Source organism: Elgaria multicarinata, chromosome 2, assembly GCF_023053635.1.
Source record: "Elgaria multicarinata webbii isolate HBS135686 ecotype San Diego chromosome 2, rElgMul1.1.pri, whole genome shotgun sequence".
Classification (NCBI taxonomy): domain Eukaryota; kingdom Metazoa; phylum Chordata; class Lepidosauria; order Squamata; family Anguidae; genus Elgaria; species Elgaria multicarinata.
The window spans coordinates 39,016,741-39,033,849 of record NC_086172.1 but is presented as its reverse complement, the minus strand read 5'-3'; the positions used below and the strand labels follow the sequence as shown (position 1 = coordinate 39,033,849).

Genomic DNA, 17,109 nt, shown 5'->3' with positions numbered 1-17,109 from the left:
AAATGATTACTCACTGGTTGGTTATCCTTAAACCAGTTGATTTCAGGAGAAGGCTCTCCAGAGACTTCACACGTAAGCGACACATCTTGTCCTTCATCGATGTTTTGAGATTTGGGTTGCATGATAAAAACTGGAATATTTGAATCATCTTTTGAAAAACTCATTTCAAAGTGACATTTGATGATGCCCTGTTCGGTCTTTCCTTCACAGGTAAGTATTCCTTCATCTTTCTGTGTTGTTTTTTTGATGGTCAGAGTATGATCACTTCCTGACACACCATATCTATAATCTTCAGAATTAGTTAGTTCTATTCCATTCAGCAACCATTTTACATCAGAAGCTCCAGCAATACTTGCTTTAAGGGTAGCCTTTTGACCTTCTGACACAGCCATTTTAGTGGTAGTAGATTTAACTTCTGCATAAGATTTTTTAACATCTTCAGACACTACAGACTTTTTAACGAATTCCTCCTGGACCACTGCCTTTTCTTGGGAAGTCACTGTAGCTTTCTTCTGAGTAGATACTTCAAGTATTTCAGCTTCTCTCTGAGCTGATATTTCAGTTTGGGCTAAACTTGAAACCTGAGAACTGACATTTTTAAAAGTTTGGCCAACGAACTGGAAGTTGGTTTTAGAGGTGCCACCTTCTCCAATGACCTCACATGTATATTCACCTTGGTCAGATTCCTTGAGATTATGGATCTTAAGTTCATATGTGCCATCAGCTGCATAATGAAATTTGAGACGACTATCTTCTTTTAGTTTCTTGCCATCTTTGTACCAGGCTACTTCTCGGACACTTAAAACACTGCTTTCAACTGAACAGAATAATTTTACTTTATCACCTGATGCTTCCACCTTCAGCTGCTGTTTAATCTTAGGAGGAACAGCAACTGGCAAGTCTACTTTCTCTGCTGGTGTTGTTTTCCCTGCAGTTGTTGACTTGGCTTTTGAGGGGGCAGGAGACGGTTCAGGTGATTTTACTCGTTTCGGAGATTTTACTCTGTCTGGGGACTTCACATGAGGCTCAGGAGATTTGACCCTTGGAGGTGATGTAATTGCTTTTTCTGGAACCCTTTTCTTTTGTACAGTCAAACTGAAGTGGGCTTCCTGCCTTCCTTCAGAATTTTCTACCACAACAGTGTAGCTTCCTTCATCTGAGCTCTGGACAGATGAAATCTCAAAGGTAGATTTATATTGTGTACGTGTAACTTGGTAGCGCCCAGCAGAAACAATAGCTTGACTTGCATGTATCCATGTCACTGTTGGTGTTGGCTCCCCATCAATGTCACAAGAAAATCTTGCAGTCTCTCCTTCAGAAACAGTGATTGACCGTGGTTTTGTTAATATTGTAGCAGGAAGAGTGGTTTTAAATTTTCGGTGCACAGCTCTTTCTTCTAGTGATCTTTCCTCTGATGCACTGACTTTCTTTTCGGCAGAGGCATGATGTTCATACGATGATAGTGATTCTCTTGTTTCTGTCAGTTCTGACTTGACTTCTCTTACGGAAGCCCTTGCTTCTGTTTCAGAGACTTTCTTAAATGAGGAGATTGCATACGCCTCAGTCCTTCTCAAGTCAGGGATAATGGATCTGGGTACTTCCTCATCTCTACGTTGGGAGGTATAAGTAGTGTAGTCTCCGCCTGTAACATCTAAAGTTGCATAGTCAGAACATTCTCCTCTATAGTTTGTACACACAACACGGTATGTACCACTGTCATCAATATGGCAATCTAGGATCTCCAAGGTTAACACACCACTAGTATTAGTGAAATGTATCTTATGGCTTTCTTGTATTTCAACCCCATTATGATACCATTTCACCTCAGCAGTTGGTTTGGACTGGACATTCAAAATGAATCTGGTGTTGGTGCCACATGGTACGCGATGTGAGCGCATCCTCAGAGTGATGCGTGGGGCATGATCCAGAGTGAAAGGTTCTTGAGTCAGAACTTCATATTTCCTTTCCATTGTTTTTTGAGTTTTCAAAGCAGCTTTCATGGACTCATACCTGGAAAATATATCAAATCTTGCTGTTCTTTCAAATCGAGAGAGAGATCTCTCACTGGACACTGGACTTGGCGAGCGAGGCCGAGTTCTCTCTGGTGTAGGTGATCTTCTCTCAGTTTCTTCCACAGGGTGTGAACGGGGTCGAATTAATTCAGATACAGGGCGCATTAGCTCAATGTAAGTTGGAGAAAGAGAGCGTCTTCTTCCTAGTAATCTTGAGGGAGGTGAAAATTCCCTGTGAACATGTCTCACCATTTCTAATTCCTCTTCTTCCTCTTTTGATGTGATCTCAGTTATTTCTCTTTCTCTCCTCCTCCTCAATCGTCTCTGTTCTTCTTGTGACATATACTCAAGCTCACTCTTGTACTCTGAGAGCCGCTTGGTTGTGGTGACTGGTCGTAGCAGCTCTTCATCCTCTTTCTCAGCCATGATTCTCTCTTTCTGTTTCGATGGCCTATAAATTGCTCTGTCGTGGCGTTGTCGGAGCTGGGCATAAGTTGCAGCAGTATCTTCTTTAGAAGGTATATGATAGGTTCCATATCTCAGCTCTCTTTGCCTAGATGCTTCTGTGGCAGCTTGTGCATCTGCTGCAGAGTAATGAAGGGAAGACAGTTCAAATCGTGGTGGGCTTCTGCTTGGAGGTGAAGCAGAAAAGCCTAATTCCAGTTCTTCTTCAAGCCGCAATCTTTCTTCTTCAGTTCTCTTCATGGCTAAATAATCATCCACAGGCAGAAGTATTTCTTCATCTGACAGGTCACTAAGCGATCGCCTTCTTGGTCTGTAATAAAATTCATAATCAGGAGATGGGGTACGTCGGCGTGCTGGTCTCACTATTTCAAGATCATCTTGTGACAATTTGGGTATGCGCCACTTAGGTTTATATTGATCAGTAATGCGTGGCAGCGGCATCACATAGAATTGTTCCCATCTGGAAAGGCGAATGCGCTTTGGTCGCTTCTGAACGATTCTGTCAAGCTTTCCTGGCATCTCATACTGGTCTCTCAGCTTCTTGTACCACTTCATGTCTGACATCGGCACAAACAATTTGATATTCTGATCTTCTTCAAGAGCAGTGGCTGCACGTCTGCGAGGCTCTGGGATCTCATAAGGCATTCGGAGCCTCCTTTCTTCTTTAATTTCTTCCTTTCTGAGTTCAAATTCACCTTTGACAGTCTTTGTGGTTACAGCTGGTTTATACAGGATAGCAGCTTGTCTCAGAGCTTCCTGTGCTACGTCTGTCAGTGGGACAGATTCGGTTCTTGAAAGGATTTCTGCCATTCTCACTGTTTTGTCAATTCTCCTCTGTACGAGTTTTTGCTGCTCTTCTACACTGGTGTATTCACGTTTGACGTATCTCAAGCGCTCTACTTTCAAGTAAGCCTGGCAGCTTGAGGATCCAGCACTATTTGTTGCAGTAACTCTATAATAACCGCTGTCTTCTGGTAGAGTATCTCTGATATGCAAAGCATAATAGTCTAACCCTTCATGTACAATTTCAATATTGGGGCTAGCAGATAGAGGCTGACCATCTTTTTCCCATTTTAGTGTTGGTTTTGGTATACCAGATACTCTTATCTCAAAGCAGACACTGTGGCCTTCTTGGCATTCTGCATTTGCTAATAGTCTCTTGAACATGGGTCTCAAGGTGGTATCCTCTGAGGGAGCATGCTGAACAACAGTTAACTTAGCTTTGCAGCTGTCCTCACCATATTTGTTGCGTGCTAGCACAGTATATTCGGCATCATCATCCTCGTTGACATTATGGATGAAAAGCTGATAAAGACCCTTATCAGTTTCAAAAGTATACTTCCTATCGTCATCTCCTGGCTTGATCTTCTGACCAGATTTGAACCAGGTTACACGAGGTTCTGGATGGACTGTGATAGTTACTCCAAACCTGACATTTTCTCCAATATAGGCTGTATGGTTATACAGAGGCAGAGTAAATTCGGGTGGCCTCTCCAAGAGTCTCAAGGTATCTACTCGGCGTTTCACTCTCTTGACAGTTCTGCATCTGTAATAGTCAGAAACTTCTCTCACACCTTTAACAAATAGTTCTGCATAGGAACTGTCTTCACCATAGTCATTAGCAACTTTGCATCTGTAGGTACCATTATCTGATTTTGCAATATCTTTGACATACATTGTGGCCACTCCTTCATGGTAGCTGATTTCATATTTTTCACTGTTCTCCAGTTGTCTTACTCCGAAGTACCAGGTCACTTCTGTGGCTGAGTCATAGTTTTCAATCTTGCAGACATACTTGGCATGACCACCTTCTTCTCCAACAGAATGCATTATCTGCCCAGTTATGGGTCCAATTTCAATCGATGCCACTTTAACCTTAGCAACTGTAACACCCCTCTGAGATCTGACTGCTCCACCCCATGAAACACGGGCTACTGATACAACTGTATTCCATTCCTTCTTCACTAAGGTTTGGTAGTAACGTCTGTGTCTCAATGTTTTGATTACTTTTGTGCTAGTTTTCTCTGTCCTCTGCTTCAACCAAGAATGTTCAAGGGCATCTGAAGCAGTCATACGAGCTTTCCTTTCTTTTACTAGCAGGCGGTCAACAAAGTCCAAGGCTTCAATACTTATATCTTTGAAGGCTTCATCATCAAAGTTGTATTCAGCACTGATGATATTTTCAATTGTCTGTTGGTTTGTTTCAGCAATAAAAGGATTCAGGCCACTTAGAAGTACATACACTAGAGTTCCAAGTGACCACATATCACTGGCTGAGCTGACCAAATCATGCTGATGGACTTCAGGTCCATAATATTCCGGAGAAGTAAATTGAAGTCTGAAATTATCACCAGGTTTCAGCTGCCTTGCCTGGCCAAATTCAATAATTTTAACTACAGAGCTTCTTCTGGTAAAGTAAATAATGTTCTCTGGCCTGATATCAAAGTGCCCAATGCTATGACTGTGTAGGAATTCAAGTGCTTCACATACTTGACGTACATAGCTTACAATTTCTCTTTCATTCAGTTCAAATGCAGGGGTATTAAGTCTTTCAAAGATGTCAACTCCAGATATGAACTCAGAAATCATGACCAATTCTTCTAGGCTTTCAAATGATTCATGAAGATGTAGGATATTTCTGTGCCTGGCAATGTTTAGGATGGAAATTTCTTTCTTTACTAACACTTGATCAGCACCTTTTACTTTGACAAACTTGGCCAGATAGGTCTTCTTAGAAGTTATCTCAACACAGCGGTGGGCAACTCCAAATTGCCCACGTCCAAGTTCTTCAGCAATCATATATTTATCATACAGTTCCTTTGTAGAAGAGTGTGATGCTTTTGCTGTGGTGACTTCCCTGGCCTCATCAACTTCTTCATCGTAATTTAGTACTCTAGTCTTATCCTCCTTGGTTATAACGGAATCTGTAGGCTCAGAAGGTTTGCTCTGCCCAAATTTATTCTCTGCTATAACACGGAATACATAGCTTGTTTTACCAAATAGGTTTACTACAGTGTATCGTGTGTCACGAGCTTGTCCAACACGGATCCACCTCTCAGCTGTGGTAGCACGTTTCTCAACAGTATAGTGTGTGACTCTGCTTCCACCATCATTAGCTGGAGCATTCCATGTTAAGTTGACCGAGTCCCTTGAAACTTCACTTGCTTTCAGACCTCTTGGTGCATCAGGTACATCTGCGACATCTAACTCAACAGTTTTCTGATCAATGCCAAACCTGTTTTTAGCACAGACAATGTAGAAACCAGCATCTTTTCTATCCACACCATTAGGGAAAACAAGAGATGTGAATGACCGTGTAACAATAACTTGGTAGTGTCCATTAGTATCAATGAGATCTTGTCCTTTCTGCCATGTGATCACTGGATCAGGCTTGCCACTAAATGGGATTTTGATGCTTATAACTTCACCACGGAGAGCGTGAACGGCTCCCATGCCTTCAAGATTTTTAGGCAAGTGGATCTTAGCAGGAACTGTAGGGGGAGAAAACAATAAAAAGGAAAAATAAAATTACTGCCAACTACTGCTTTAAAAAGACTGAAAGATTGTTTTAGATATGAGAAAACCGATTCAGAAAGGCTTAGGCATTTGTAGTGTATTGGCTAATATTTAGAACTGTTTCCATGGTTACAGTGCCAGCTGAGCAAAAATTGATGGTCATATTATAATAGTTGGAGATTATTAATCCAGTAATAGTGCTTCTGTCTGCAACAACGCTAGAATCCTTTACCAGACAAGTGCGTTCAAGAGCCTATTGCTATTTTATAGTCTGATAAAAGCTTCAACAAAATTTTTCACCACATCACTGCTAGGAAGATGCAGCCATTTTTTTCTTTGTATTTTTATATGTTGGATGCCACCTTGTGAGTTTTTGACGCTAGAAGGTGGCCTAAAATATCTTAAATAGATAAGGTTTTGTGTTTATCGTTCATACATTGTTTTGTATCTAAGTATCCTAGTATATTTTAATTATGACTAAGCCCTGCTTTGTGTAGATGAGCCTTGGTGCTATTGTACAAAGGTCATAGAATCATAGAGTTGGAAGGGGCCTATAAGGCCACCAAGTCCAACCCCCTGCTCAATGCAGGAATCCACCCTAAAACATACTTCCCACTATCTGACAGTTTGAGGCTATTAAGACAAGATTCTAAACACAGGATACAGAGGGTTGGGTTTTTTGTTTTTCTGGGGGCCCCCATCTTCCTATTAAATAAAAAAAATTAAGTAGCGAAGCACATTATTTACCTTCAACATCTAAAGAAGCAGTCCCAGACACAGATCCTCCCTGGTTGGTTGCTCTCACTTGATATACAGTGGCATCATCATCTGTTACATCTGTAATTACCAGTTGGTGATATCCACCCTTAAATTCTTGTATCTTCACCTTCTCACCATCTGGCATAATCTCTTTGCCCTGCCTGAACCATTTTACAACAGGCTTAGGATGACCGGTGATTTTGCAAACAAATGTGGCATGACCTCTAAATTTCACATTCAGGTTTCTGATTTCTTCCTTGAAATGTGGTGCCTGAATTGGTACATCAGATTTGGGAGTGATAGGTTGTGAAATTTCACTCCATTCACTTTCACCACCTAGATTTTCACATTTTACACGGAACTCATATTCAAGGCCTTCAACAAGACTGGTGACAGAATAGACGGTTTCATGGATTTCTTCTGTTGTTACAGCAATCCATTTGTTTTGCTTCTTTTCACGTTTCTCGAGGTAGTAATTTCTGATCTTTGAGCCTCCATCACTAGCAGGTGGCCTCCAAGATACCACACAGGAATCTTTTGTCACAGCAGATACAATTGGCTGAGTTGGGTGGCCTGGTTTCTCTGTAAAGAAGAAAACAATTCAGGACATGATGTCAGTTTGCGTCATTGAATCTCTGATAAAGTAAATCAAACATGAATGATCAAACACACTTACCAAACGGAGTCTTGATGACAACAACAGAAGAAACCTCTAATGCTTCACTCATGCCAAATGTATTCTGAGCAAAGACACGGAAATAGTAGCCTGCATTTTCTGTTAGGTTGACGATTCTACAGGTTGTGCTAGAAATGCTTGAAGATACCAGCTGCCACTCTGTGCCTTCTTTTGCTTCTCTTTTCTCGACAGTGTAATTGGTAACGAAGGCACCTCCATCATCTTCCGGTGGCTTCCAGCTGATGACCACAGAGTTCTTCAGCAAAGCTTCCACAACAATTGGACCTGTTGGTTTATCAGGCTTATCTACAAAAAGAGAAGAGGCAATGATGCTTTTAAGTCATATGCCAGAAAACATATTCAATGATATGATTTCAGAAATGATGAAAAGCCAATGCCTACCTTGTATTTCCACATTGAGTACCGTGTCAACTGTTCCAAATATGTTACTAAGTTGCACTTTGTACTTTCCTGCGTGGGTCTTATGTTGTACATTTTTAATGACGAGATGGGTATAATGCTCTGTGTTCTCAATAGTAATATTTTCTGTGTTTTTCAAAGGTTTCTTGCCATGGAACCAAGTGATAGCAGGTACTGGACGACCGATGTATACAATATGGAGGCGAAGAGTGGAACCCACTCCTGCAAGGTATTTCTCTTTCAATGGGAAGCCAGGGTGGAACTGGGGAGGAGCTTGCAACAATAGTTTGCCACTAGTTTCAATCTCTCCAACATCATTGATAGCCTTGCAAGTGTAAACTCCTTCATCGTCCTGCTCTTCTGTGAGTACTGTCAGTGTGTGGGTGCGTCCGTCTGATGACATCTTGTATTTTCTGCTCTGTACGAGTTCTTTGCCAAAACGATACCATTTAATATCGGGAAGAGGTCTCCCAAGGATCTGGCATGATAACTGAGCTGGTTCACCTAGATTTGTAGTGACATCCTTCATCTCTTGTCTTACTCCTGGTGCTTCTCCAGCTGTATTTATTAAGGGAGAAAAGCATACACTTTAAGCTCTCTATATTGTTTCTTCATTTCAGTGCATCAAACTAAAATACAGTAGTATCAAGTATAATTTGCATTCTTCCAATTTAATAAAGTCATCGTTAGTTTCAACAGCATGGGATAAGGAAAGAGCTTATTTCTTTCATTGTGGGCTATTCAACAGAGTAATTATAATCATGATGCTTTATTTTATTATATCTTGGAGTTGACAAAATAATTTAAGATCAAGTTGTTTCAATTGACAATTGACAAATTGCTTCAAGTCAATCAACAGAATGTATCTACACCATGCCACTGTTTACTGTGACATGTAACATCTTTTAAATAGCAACATACAGCATAAATGAATATGACTGAATATTTAAACTTACATGTCAGTTTTGTCTTCACTGTCATTGCTGTTCTACGTGGTCTACTGATTCCAGTCTCATTTTCTGCAAAAACTCTGAATTCATATTCTGTGGCTTCCAATAAGCCTCCCATTGTAAACTGCCTGTCTTTGATGCGTTCTTTATTGCACTTTTTCCATGCAGATTCTCCAGACTGGCGATATTCAACCCAGTATCCAATGATATCTTTACCACCATCGCATTCAGGACGCTCCCATTCTAAAGTAATGCTATCCTTAAATATAGATATGATCTCAATTTCTCCCGGCTGGCTTGGTTTGTCTGTAAAATGTCAAAACATTTTCATAAGAAATTAAAATGTGCCTTCTTCAAAACCATCATCCTGATGCCCTCTAATACAGAAACTACATTTACGTACCAAATGGATCCTTGCACACAACTGGCTCAGAAGCAGGGCTTGGTTCACCCTCGCCAATATCATTTTGGGCCACAATACGGAACTGATATTCAGCATCTGGAACCAGCCCTGTGACTGTATACATTGTAGTTGTGATGTGAGTCTTGTTGTGCCTGACCCATTTCTCAGTAGATGTCTCTTTACGTTCAATATAGTAGCCAGTGACACGAGAACCACCATCATCTCTAGGTCTGGACCAAGATAAACTAATAGAACTCTTTGTGACATCGAGTATCTCTGGTGGATAACTTGGAGGCTCTGGAGGATCTGATGCATCAAAGGGAAAAACAACCATAGGTCAGTGGGGAGTAGTGATGGACAAAGATAATGGAAACCTGGGTTCAAATCTCAATTCAGCCATGAAGCTCACTAGGTGACCTTAAGTCAATCATTATCTCTCAGCCTAAGCTACCTCATAGGTTGTAGTGAGGATAAAAAGGATATGCTGTTTTGAGCTACTTGGAGCAAGGGCAACATAAAAATACAATATGCTTATTTTCTTTAAGAAAATAAACAAGACTGAAAGGTATACTTACGCAATGGTGTTTTTGGCACAACTGGCTCTTCGGATTTCAGGGACTTGCTTACACCAAACTGGTTTTCAGCATAAACCCGGAAGTGATATTCCACATTTTCTTTGAGTCCCTTCACGACTAGGGATGTACCCTTTACTCTGGAATCCACAGTGTACCAGGCAGTCTTCGGTACTTCACGCCTCTCAACAATGTATCCCAGTAGATCTGCTCCGCCATCATCTGTTGGAGGTTTCCAGCTGACTCTAACAGAGCGTGCTTGTATGTCATCATATTCAAGTGGTCCTTCTGGTGGATTTGGAATGCCAATCACTCTGACTTTGATGTAGACAACCTTCTTGCCACATTTGTTCTCAAGCGTCAAATCATAGGTACCAGAATCTTCTCTTTCTGCATCTTTTATCACAAGTTCAGTATCTGATTCAGAAGTGGCAATCATCGCTCTCTTGATAACATCATGCCCTTCTTTAGTCCACTTGCATATCGGAATGGGCTTTCCTTTGATTGGAACTGAAAGTTTAATTACGCCACCTTGTCTTACAAAGACACCTTCCAGGTATTTTTCATCAAGTTCATAATCAGGATATTCTAGGAAGGGGAAAAACATGTTATGTATTAAAAAATGGTCCCAAAGTGTTTTTGTGTATACTTTTTTTAAAAAGGATTTCATTAAGAAGTAAGAGTTCAAGTATCTTACCAAGCATTTCAGTCACTTTGGCTGTTCCTGGTACCTCCGCAGGTTCACCAGGGCCACCAGCATTACAGGCCATAACACGGAATCTATACTCTGCACCTTGAGGAAGGTGCGTTAGAGTGTATTCACGGATCTTGGTGGGAGTGGTGTTGCATTTGGTCCATTCAAACTGATCAACCTTTTGCATTTCAATCAAGTAGCCAGTGACTTTAGACCCGCCTTCATCTTCTGGTGGGCTCCAAGCCAGAGAAATGGATGTTCTTGTAGTATCTGTAACTCTTGGATTCTGAGGTTTGCCTGGAGGAGCTGGAATATATGTTCAGAGCAGAGTTAGACACATTCAAGGTGGCTACACATATAGTTTTGCCGTTTAAAAGGCAGTCCAAAATATCCACCATCTTACAAATATTTTGCTGGTAACATGATTAAACATGAGCATCTTCTGTCTGGCTCCAGGCCTCTTTTGGACTTTCTCTCTGCCTCTAGTGTACTTTATGACTACAGAAAATAAGGATAAAGAAATATAGGAGATTATTTACCAATTGGATCCATAGCAACTGCAGGCTTGGAAGCTCGACTTGGTTTGCCAGTGCCCCGAGCATTGATAGCGGTGACACGGTGTTCATACTCCAGTCCTTCTATCAACCCAGTAGATCGGTAGCGTGTCATAGTCACTGCAATTTTATTTACACGGACCCATCTGTCTGATCTCACTTCTTTGCGCTCCACAATATAACCAGAGATCTGTGAACCACCATCCTCTTCTGGTGGATACCAAGTAAGTGTCATTCCATCACGAGAGATATCAAACACTTCTGGGGTGCCAGGAAGGCCAGGAATACCTACATTTAAAAGAATAGGAGGTGGGGGGGAAGAGAACTTAATTCTGTTTACAGTCACGTTTTGTTCCTAATAAGTAGACACATGGTACCATAGCTAGGATTCAACGACTTACTGAAGCAAAAGAAAAACAGAATTTATGTAGTGCAGCATAAAGTCTTCAAGTATTTCAGTATGTGTCCATATAAACTGATCTAATTTTTTTAATGCAGAGAACTTAGGAAAATACTTACTGATTCTGCTCTTGCATTCAATAATTTCAGACTGCAAGTAAGATCCAATGCCAAAGCGGTTTGTGGCAGCCACACGGAACACGTACTCGGCACCCTCGGTAAGTTTAGAAAACTTAAACATTGTCCGAGTTACAGATTCAGACACTGGTAACCATCCTGGACGGTGAGCATCACGTTGTTCCACCACATAGCCACTTAATGTTGCACCCCCATCCATCTCAGGTGGTTCCCAGGAAATTGTTACAAAAGTTGAGTCAATATCAACTATTTTAATAGGTCCAATGGGTTGTCCAGGTTTGTCTGTGAAAAAAGAAAATAGGCAAAGAAATGAAGAAATAGTAAAACTAACAGTGTAGTTGAAACTGGAAAAAAATATGCAAGAAAAATCATAGACAATTAGGTTTTCAAAACAAATCCTTACCAAGAATAATAACTTTTATTCTTTCAAGAGCAGTTCCAGTTGTATTCTTCAGTTCAAGTGTGTATTCTCCAGTGTCACGTATTGTGGTTTCACGAATAGTTAATTTAGCTGTCTTAGCGACTGTTTCAACCTTGACCCGTTCTGATTCTCTTAGTTTAGAGCCAGCAAAGAACCAAGAAACAGCTGGAGGTGGTCGTCCAGAAATTGGAATAGCTAGTTCTACAGGTCTACCAGCAGGTACATGAATGGTCTTTTGAGGTATTCCAGCAAGATCAATTGCAGGTAGAACTAAAAAGAAGAAGAACCCCAACATTGTTAATCCTTGTTAACTATGTATCAACATTTTGAATAAAGTTTCAGTTTTCATCATAATTATGACCCTTACCTTTTAGTTCTTGTACAGTCACTGCTGTGACTATCTCTCTTGGTTCGGACACACCCTTCTGATTTTGTGCTCTGACTCTAAACAAGTATTGTTCGCCTTCATTTAATGAAATTATTGTGTGCTCAAGTATTGTAGGCTTTAGTGTTACAACTTTCATCCACCTTTCGGTTCCAGCTTTACAGGCCTCAACCACATAGCCAGTTAGCCTGCTGCCGCCATCATGCTGTGGTTTTTCCCATGCAAGTGATACAGTTGATTTGGTAACATCAACCACCTCCAGTTTTTGAGGCACACTTGGAACCTCTGACACAAGCATCGCATCTAACGTCTCACAGGGTTCACCAATACCATAGATATTTTCTGGAAGTACTCGGAAATAGTATAGAGCTCCTTCGAGGAGTCCAGAAATTCTATAAATGGTTTTGTTACATTTAGTAGTCACTGTCTTGTAAGCTCTCATGGCAGCCTCACGTTTCTCAATTATATAGTTGTTGATCGGAGCTCCACCGTCAATAGTAGGAATTTCCCAAGTAATTGTCACAGACTCCTTTGAGACTTCTTTGACTCTCACTGATCCTGGTGGGCCAGGAGTGTCTTGGGGGGGGGGGGAGGAAAGACAAAATAAACATTTTAATATTTTTTCTGCATTGTTCTTGTTCCCCCCCAACTGTATTACTCAAATAAAACTCACAAACTATTCATTATTCTAGAAACCAATTGCCACTGCTGTCCTCTCTCTCTCCCTCCCTCCCTCTTTGCTATTTGTCTGGCTCCCCAGTTACTTAATTGCTGCCCATTCTATTTACATTTCAAATACTTTATGCGATCATCTTGTGATGAAATAGGCAAAGCTATTGCTGTAACAATAAATAACAACATTTTGTACCTACCATAGACTTTTACAAGAATTGTTGCCGATTTCTTTCCTGATTGATTTTCGGCCTCAATGACATATTTTCCAGCATCGTACCGATTAACTTTATCCACAACCAACAGCGTATAGCTGTCTGTTGTGTCAATAATACCCCGATTTGCCAGGTCAACACCCTCTTTGCGCCAGGCAATCATTGGCGCTGGTCTGCCAGATACCGATACCATGAGACGTAAAGAGCCTCCTGCTCTAACAGTAACGATCTTCTTCAGATCCTCAGCAAGCTCAAGATCTGGAATTTCTATAGATGGGGTTAAAAATAAAAGATTAAGTTGTGCTCAATTATTTCTAAAGCAAATGTGTAAACTGATATTTGTAAATGATGTATAAATATTGGATCTTGATATTACCTAGCCGTTCCACTGGTTCTATTTCAGCAGTTGACTCACTGTATTCACTCATTCCATTTACATTGGTGGCAGCCACTCTAAAGCGGTATTTCTGGCTTGTTTTAAGACCAATCACAGTGAATTCGGCATTCCTTATGGTGGCAGTACTATGTGCTCTATACCATTGTTCAGTACCTTCTTCTTTCATTTCAAGAACATAGCCTAATATATCAACTCCACCATCATACATGGGCTTTGTCCAAGCCAAGCTTATGCTGGTCTTAGTAGTGTCCACAACTCTTGGAGGTGAAGGTGGTGCTGGAGTGTCTTTGGAAAGAAATGACACATGCTCATGTTGTTACAGAGTACAACAACACTTGAAGAAATTACAATGTTGACATGTCTGCAGTAACTATGATGATATCTTTTTAATCCTTCCTGTACTTGAATTGGGATATAATTTTAGTTAAAATGGACTTTTAGATTTTGGGATGCTTCAGTACATTTTGCCCCACTGGGCGCACATGCTATGAAGTCACAAGTAGTCCTCTGGTATGCAAGGAAGTGATATAATAGAACTATAGAGCTTGACAGGATCAACAAGTCATCAGTGCAACTCTCTGTGCCAAAGCAGGAGTCGTCTTTTCTCATCTCTTATCTCTTGACCCCATAATTCATCCTACACCTTACTGCAAACAGGGAGTAGGAACAAAAGGTGTAGAGTAGATGAGAAAAACTGCCCACACGTTACAGGCAAAGAGAAAAGCCCCCTACAAAACAAAACCCCAGGGTCACTAGCTTATCTGATCCTGGGTGAAGAAATCATTATAAATTTTCATGAATAAGAATAAGAAATTCCTCTTAAACCTCGATACAGTTAGATTCTGAGTATGAAGCAAAAGCCGTTCACTGATTCCTTTTTCCCCCAACAAGCAGGAAATATGACTGGGGTACAAGATAATACCAATCAATATTGTATCTGTAGTTGTTGTGATCTGTAATACTGTAAAGCAAAGAATTTTGGCCAAAATTTAGGAAAGAAAAAAAATTGCTTTCTGACCCAAATAGGTGCCAGCTAGTACACTGGAATAAAAAAATAAATTATTCTTTCACAAATGTATCCATTTATATGTCTGGCACAACATCCAAAATACTTATGATTCCTCAATAATGATTCTTCAGTCTGCCTGCCCCAGGTATCCAGTTCTATCTAAGTAAAGTAGAGGTAGCCATTACATAACTGAGTGAGATGCAAATACGCAAGTGGCCCTGAAAACATGGTCCCAGGGTGACATATTAAATGCTTAAAATGAATATAAGAAGATAAGCGCACACTCATTTGGTTTCTGGTGAATAGACCAAACAGACCAAGCAGACCAAATAGACCATTTGGACTGCTCTAGATCCAAGGTCTATGAGATGCCCATATTGTTTAACCTGCAATTATATTGATCTTGGGAACTTACATGATGGATCTTTGCAGAAAATGTATGGAGAAACATCACTAGGCTCACTGTTACCAGCAGCATTAACAGCAGTGACACGGAATTGGTATTCACTGCCTTCCATTAGATTAGTAACTTTCAACCTCGTATCATAAATGATGTAGTCTCTGTTAACCCGTGTCCAGCGTAGACTTCTCTTTTCTCGTTTGTCTACAAGATAGGTACTGATCTCATTACCCCCATCTGACTCTGGTTTCAGCCACTGAATAATGATATGTTCTTTGCCAACACCCACTGATTCAGGTGCTCCAGGGGGTGATGGAATAGCTGCAAGTATTTTTTTAAGGAGAGAGAGAGAGAGAGAGAGAGAGAGAGAGAGATCAGATATTTCACATTTATCATGTGTGTGACAATTCTCTTTGCTGCCCACTCCTAAACACAAATCCCTAATTGGGCTGGGGAGATACTTACTGAATGAATTTCTAGCAATAATGGGTTCAGTTTCAAGAGGAACGCCTGGTCCGTACTTGTTGACAGCTCTTACACGGAATATGTATTCATTGTTCTTAATAAGTCTCGTTACTACACATGACAGTGTCGGACATTCAGCTTCAACAATAACCCAGTTCAGTCTGCTGGTCTCGCGTCTCTCAACGATGTAATGGGTAATTTCTGCCCCTCCATCTTCTTGAGGCATTTTCCAAGCCAAGGTACACTTCTCTTCTGTTACTCTGCTAATGGTGATTTTGCCAGCACATGGACCAGGAGAATCTGCAGGCAAGGAGTAAAAGGATAATTACTGCCATGAAAGAAATGCTTTTATCTTTGAAATGACTTCGAAGGAAATAAATTATGGCCCCAGAAAATTAACAATGAACATTATCAAGAAATACTTACCAAGCACTTTAACTAAGACAGCAACTTGCTTTGTTCCACTTGCATTTTTAACAGTTAGTGTGTATTTTCCGGTATCGTTTCTGTCACAGAACTTGATGATTGCAACAGCATGCTTGCTTGTGTATTGTAAAGAGATCTTTTCACATGGGTCCAATTCTCTGTCACCCTTAGACCAAAAGACTTTTGGTTCTGGTTTTCCACCAATCGATGCCTCAAGAACAAGGTCGGATCCAGCCCTAATTGTTACAATATCTCCTTGCAATTTGGCATCCAGCACAGCTTTAGGTGGTGCTATGAAAAACAAGAGAAATAAATTTATATTTTCATAATTTAACAAACTGACATGGTCTACATCATTTTAAAAAGCATACAAATGAACGTCTCTTACAGTATTCATCTTTACAGGTAACAGCACCAGTAGATTCGGAACCCTTGCTAATCACACCAGCAGCGTTCTTTGCCAATACACGGAATTCATATTCCTCTCCTTCACCGAGAGCTGTCACGGTAAAGAAGTTTTCTGAGACAATGGTATAGTTGCATTTCAGCCAACGGCCATCTCCAGTTTCATTGTATGGTTTGCGTTCTACAATATAGCCAACAACTTTGCTTCCGCCATCATAAAGTGGGGAAGACCAGCTTAATGACACTGAAGATCGTGTGACATCTGTTACCTCTGGTCGACCTGGTGGATCTGTAAGAGAACAACATGATGAAAACGTATTATTTTATGCTCCCTTAAATAATAATAGATATCACATTTTCTTTACCACTTATACTTACCAACTGGGTTTTGGGCCACTACTGGCCTGGAAGCTTCACTAGCCTTGCTTACGCCAGCAGCATTTAATGCATATGTTCTGAATTGATATTCCAAACCTTCCACAAGTCCTGTAATCTTATAGTTGCATTCGGTACATGGACTTTTGTTTTCCTTTACCCAAAGGATCGTGTTGCGTTCTTTCTTTTCAATCCAGTATCCAACAACTTTGCTGCCACCATCATGATATGGTTCCTCCCACCGAATAGACATGGCATTGGAAGAAACAAAATAGACCTCGGGTCTAGTGGGTGGGCTTGGTGGGACTAATAAAAAACAAAAAACACATGAAGGGAATGTTAGATATTGCTGTTCATAGAAAAACAAAACTGAAGGAAATT

The 17,109-nt window shown here is 40.6% G+C and overlaps 1 protein-coding gene across 1 annotated transcript in view; it reads right to left on the bottom strand.

Moving 5' to 3' along the window:
• Positions 1-17,109, bottom strand: part of TTN (titin) — a 304,366-nt gene that overhangs the window by 2,786 nt on the left and 284,471 nt on the right. Inside the window, exons 260-278 of the mRNA XM_063116312.1 lie at positions 16,732-17,034; positions 16,337-16,642; positions 15,949-16,239; positions 15,523-15,822; positions 15,073-15,378; positions 13,628-13,933; positions 13,237-13,518; positions 12,347-12,940; positions 11,962-12,249; positions 11,541-11,840; positions 11,007-11,309; positions 10,471-10,773; positions 9,777-10,361; positions 9,202-9,507; positions 8,805-9,104; positions 7,831-8,406; positions 7,429-7,734; positions 6,741-7,334; positions 15-5,968 (exon numbers count right to left, since the gene is read on the bottom strand). Coding sequence (XP_062972382.1) covers positions 15-5,968; positions 6,741-7,334; positions 7,429-7,734; positions 7,831-8,406; positions 8,805-9,104; positions 9,202-9,507; positions 9,777-10,361; positions 10,471-10,773; positions 11,007-11,309; positions 11,541-11,840; positions 11,962-12,249; positions 12,347-12,940; positions 13,237-13,518; positions 13,628-13,933; positions 15,073-15,378; positions 15,523-15,822; positions 15,949-16,239; positions 16,337-16,642; positions 16,732-17,034 — 12,503 coding nt within the window. The remainder of the gene's footprint in view (positions 1-14; positions 5,969-6,740; positions 7,335-7,428; positions 7,735-7,830; positions 8,407-8,804; positions 9,105-9,201; positions 9,508-9,776; positions 10,362-10,470; positions 10,774-11,006; positions 11,310-11,540; positions 11,841-11,961; positions 12,250-12,346; positions 12,941-13,236; positions 13,519-13,627; positions 13,934-15,072; positions 15,379-15,522; positions 15,823-15,948; positions 16,240-16,336; positions 16,643-16,731; positions 17,035-17,109) is intronic.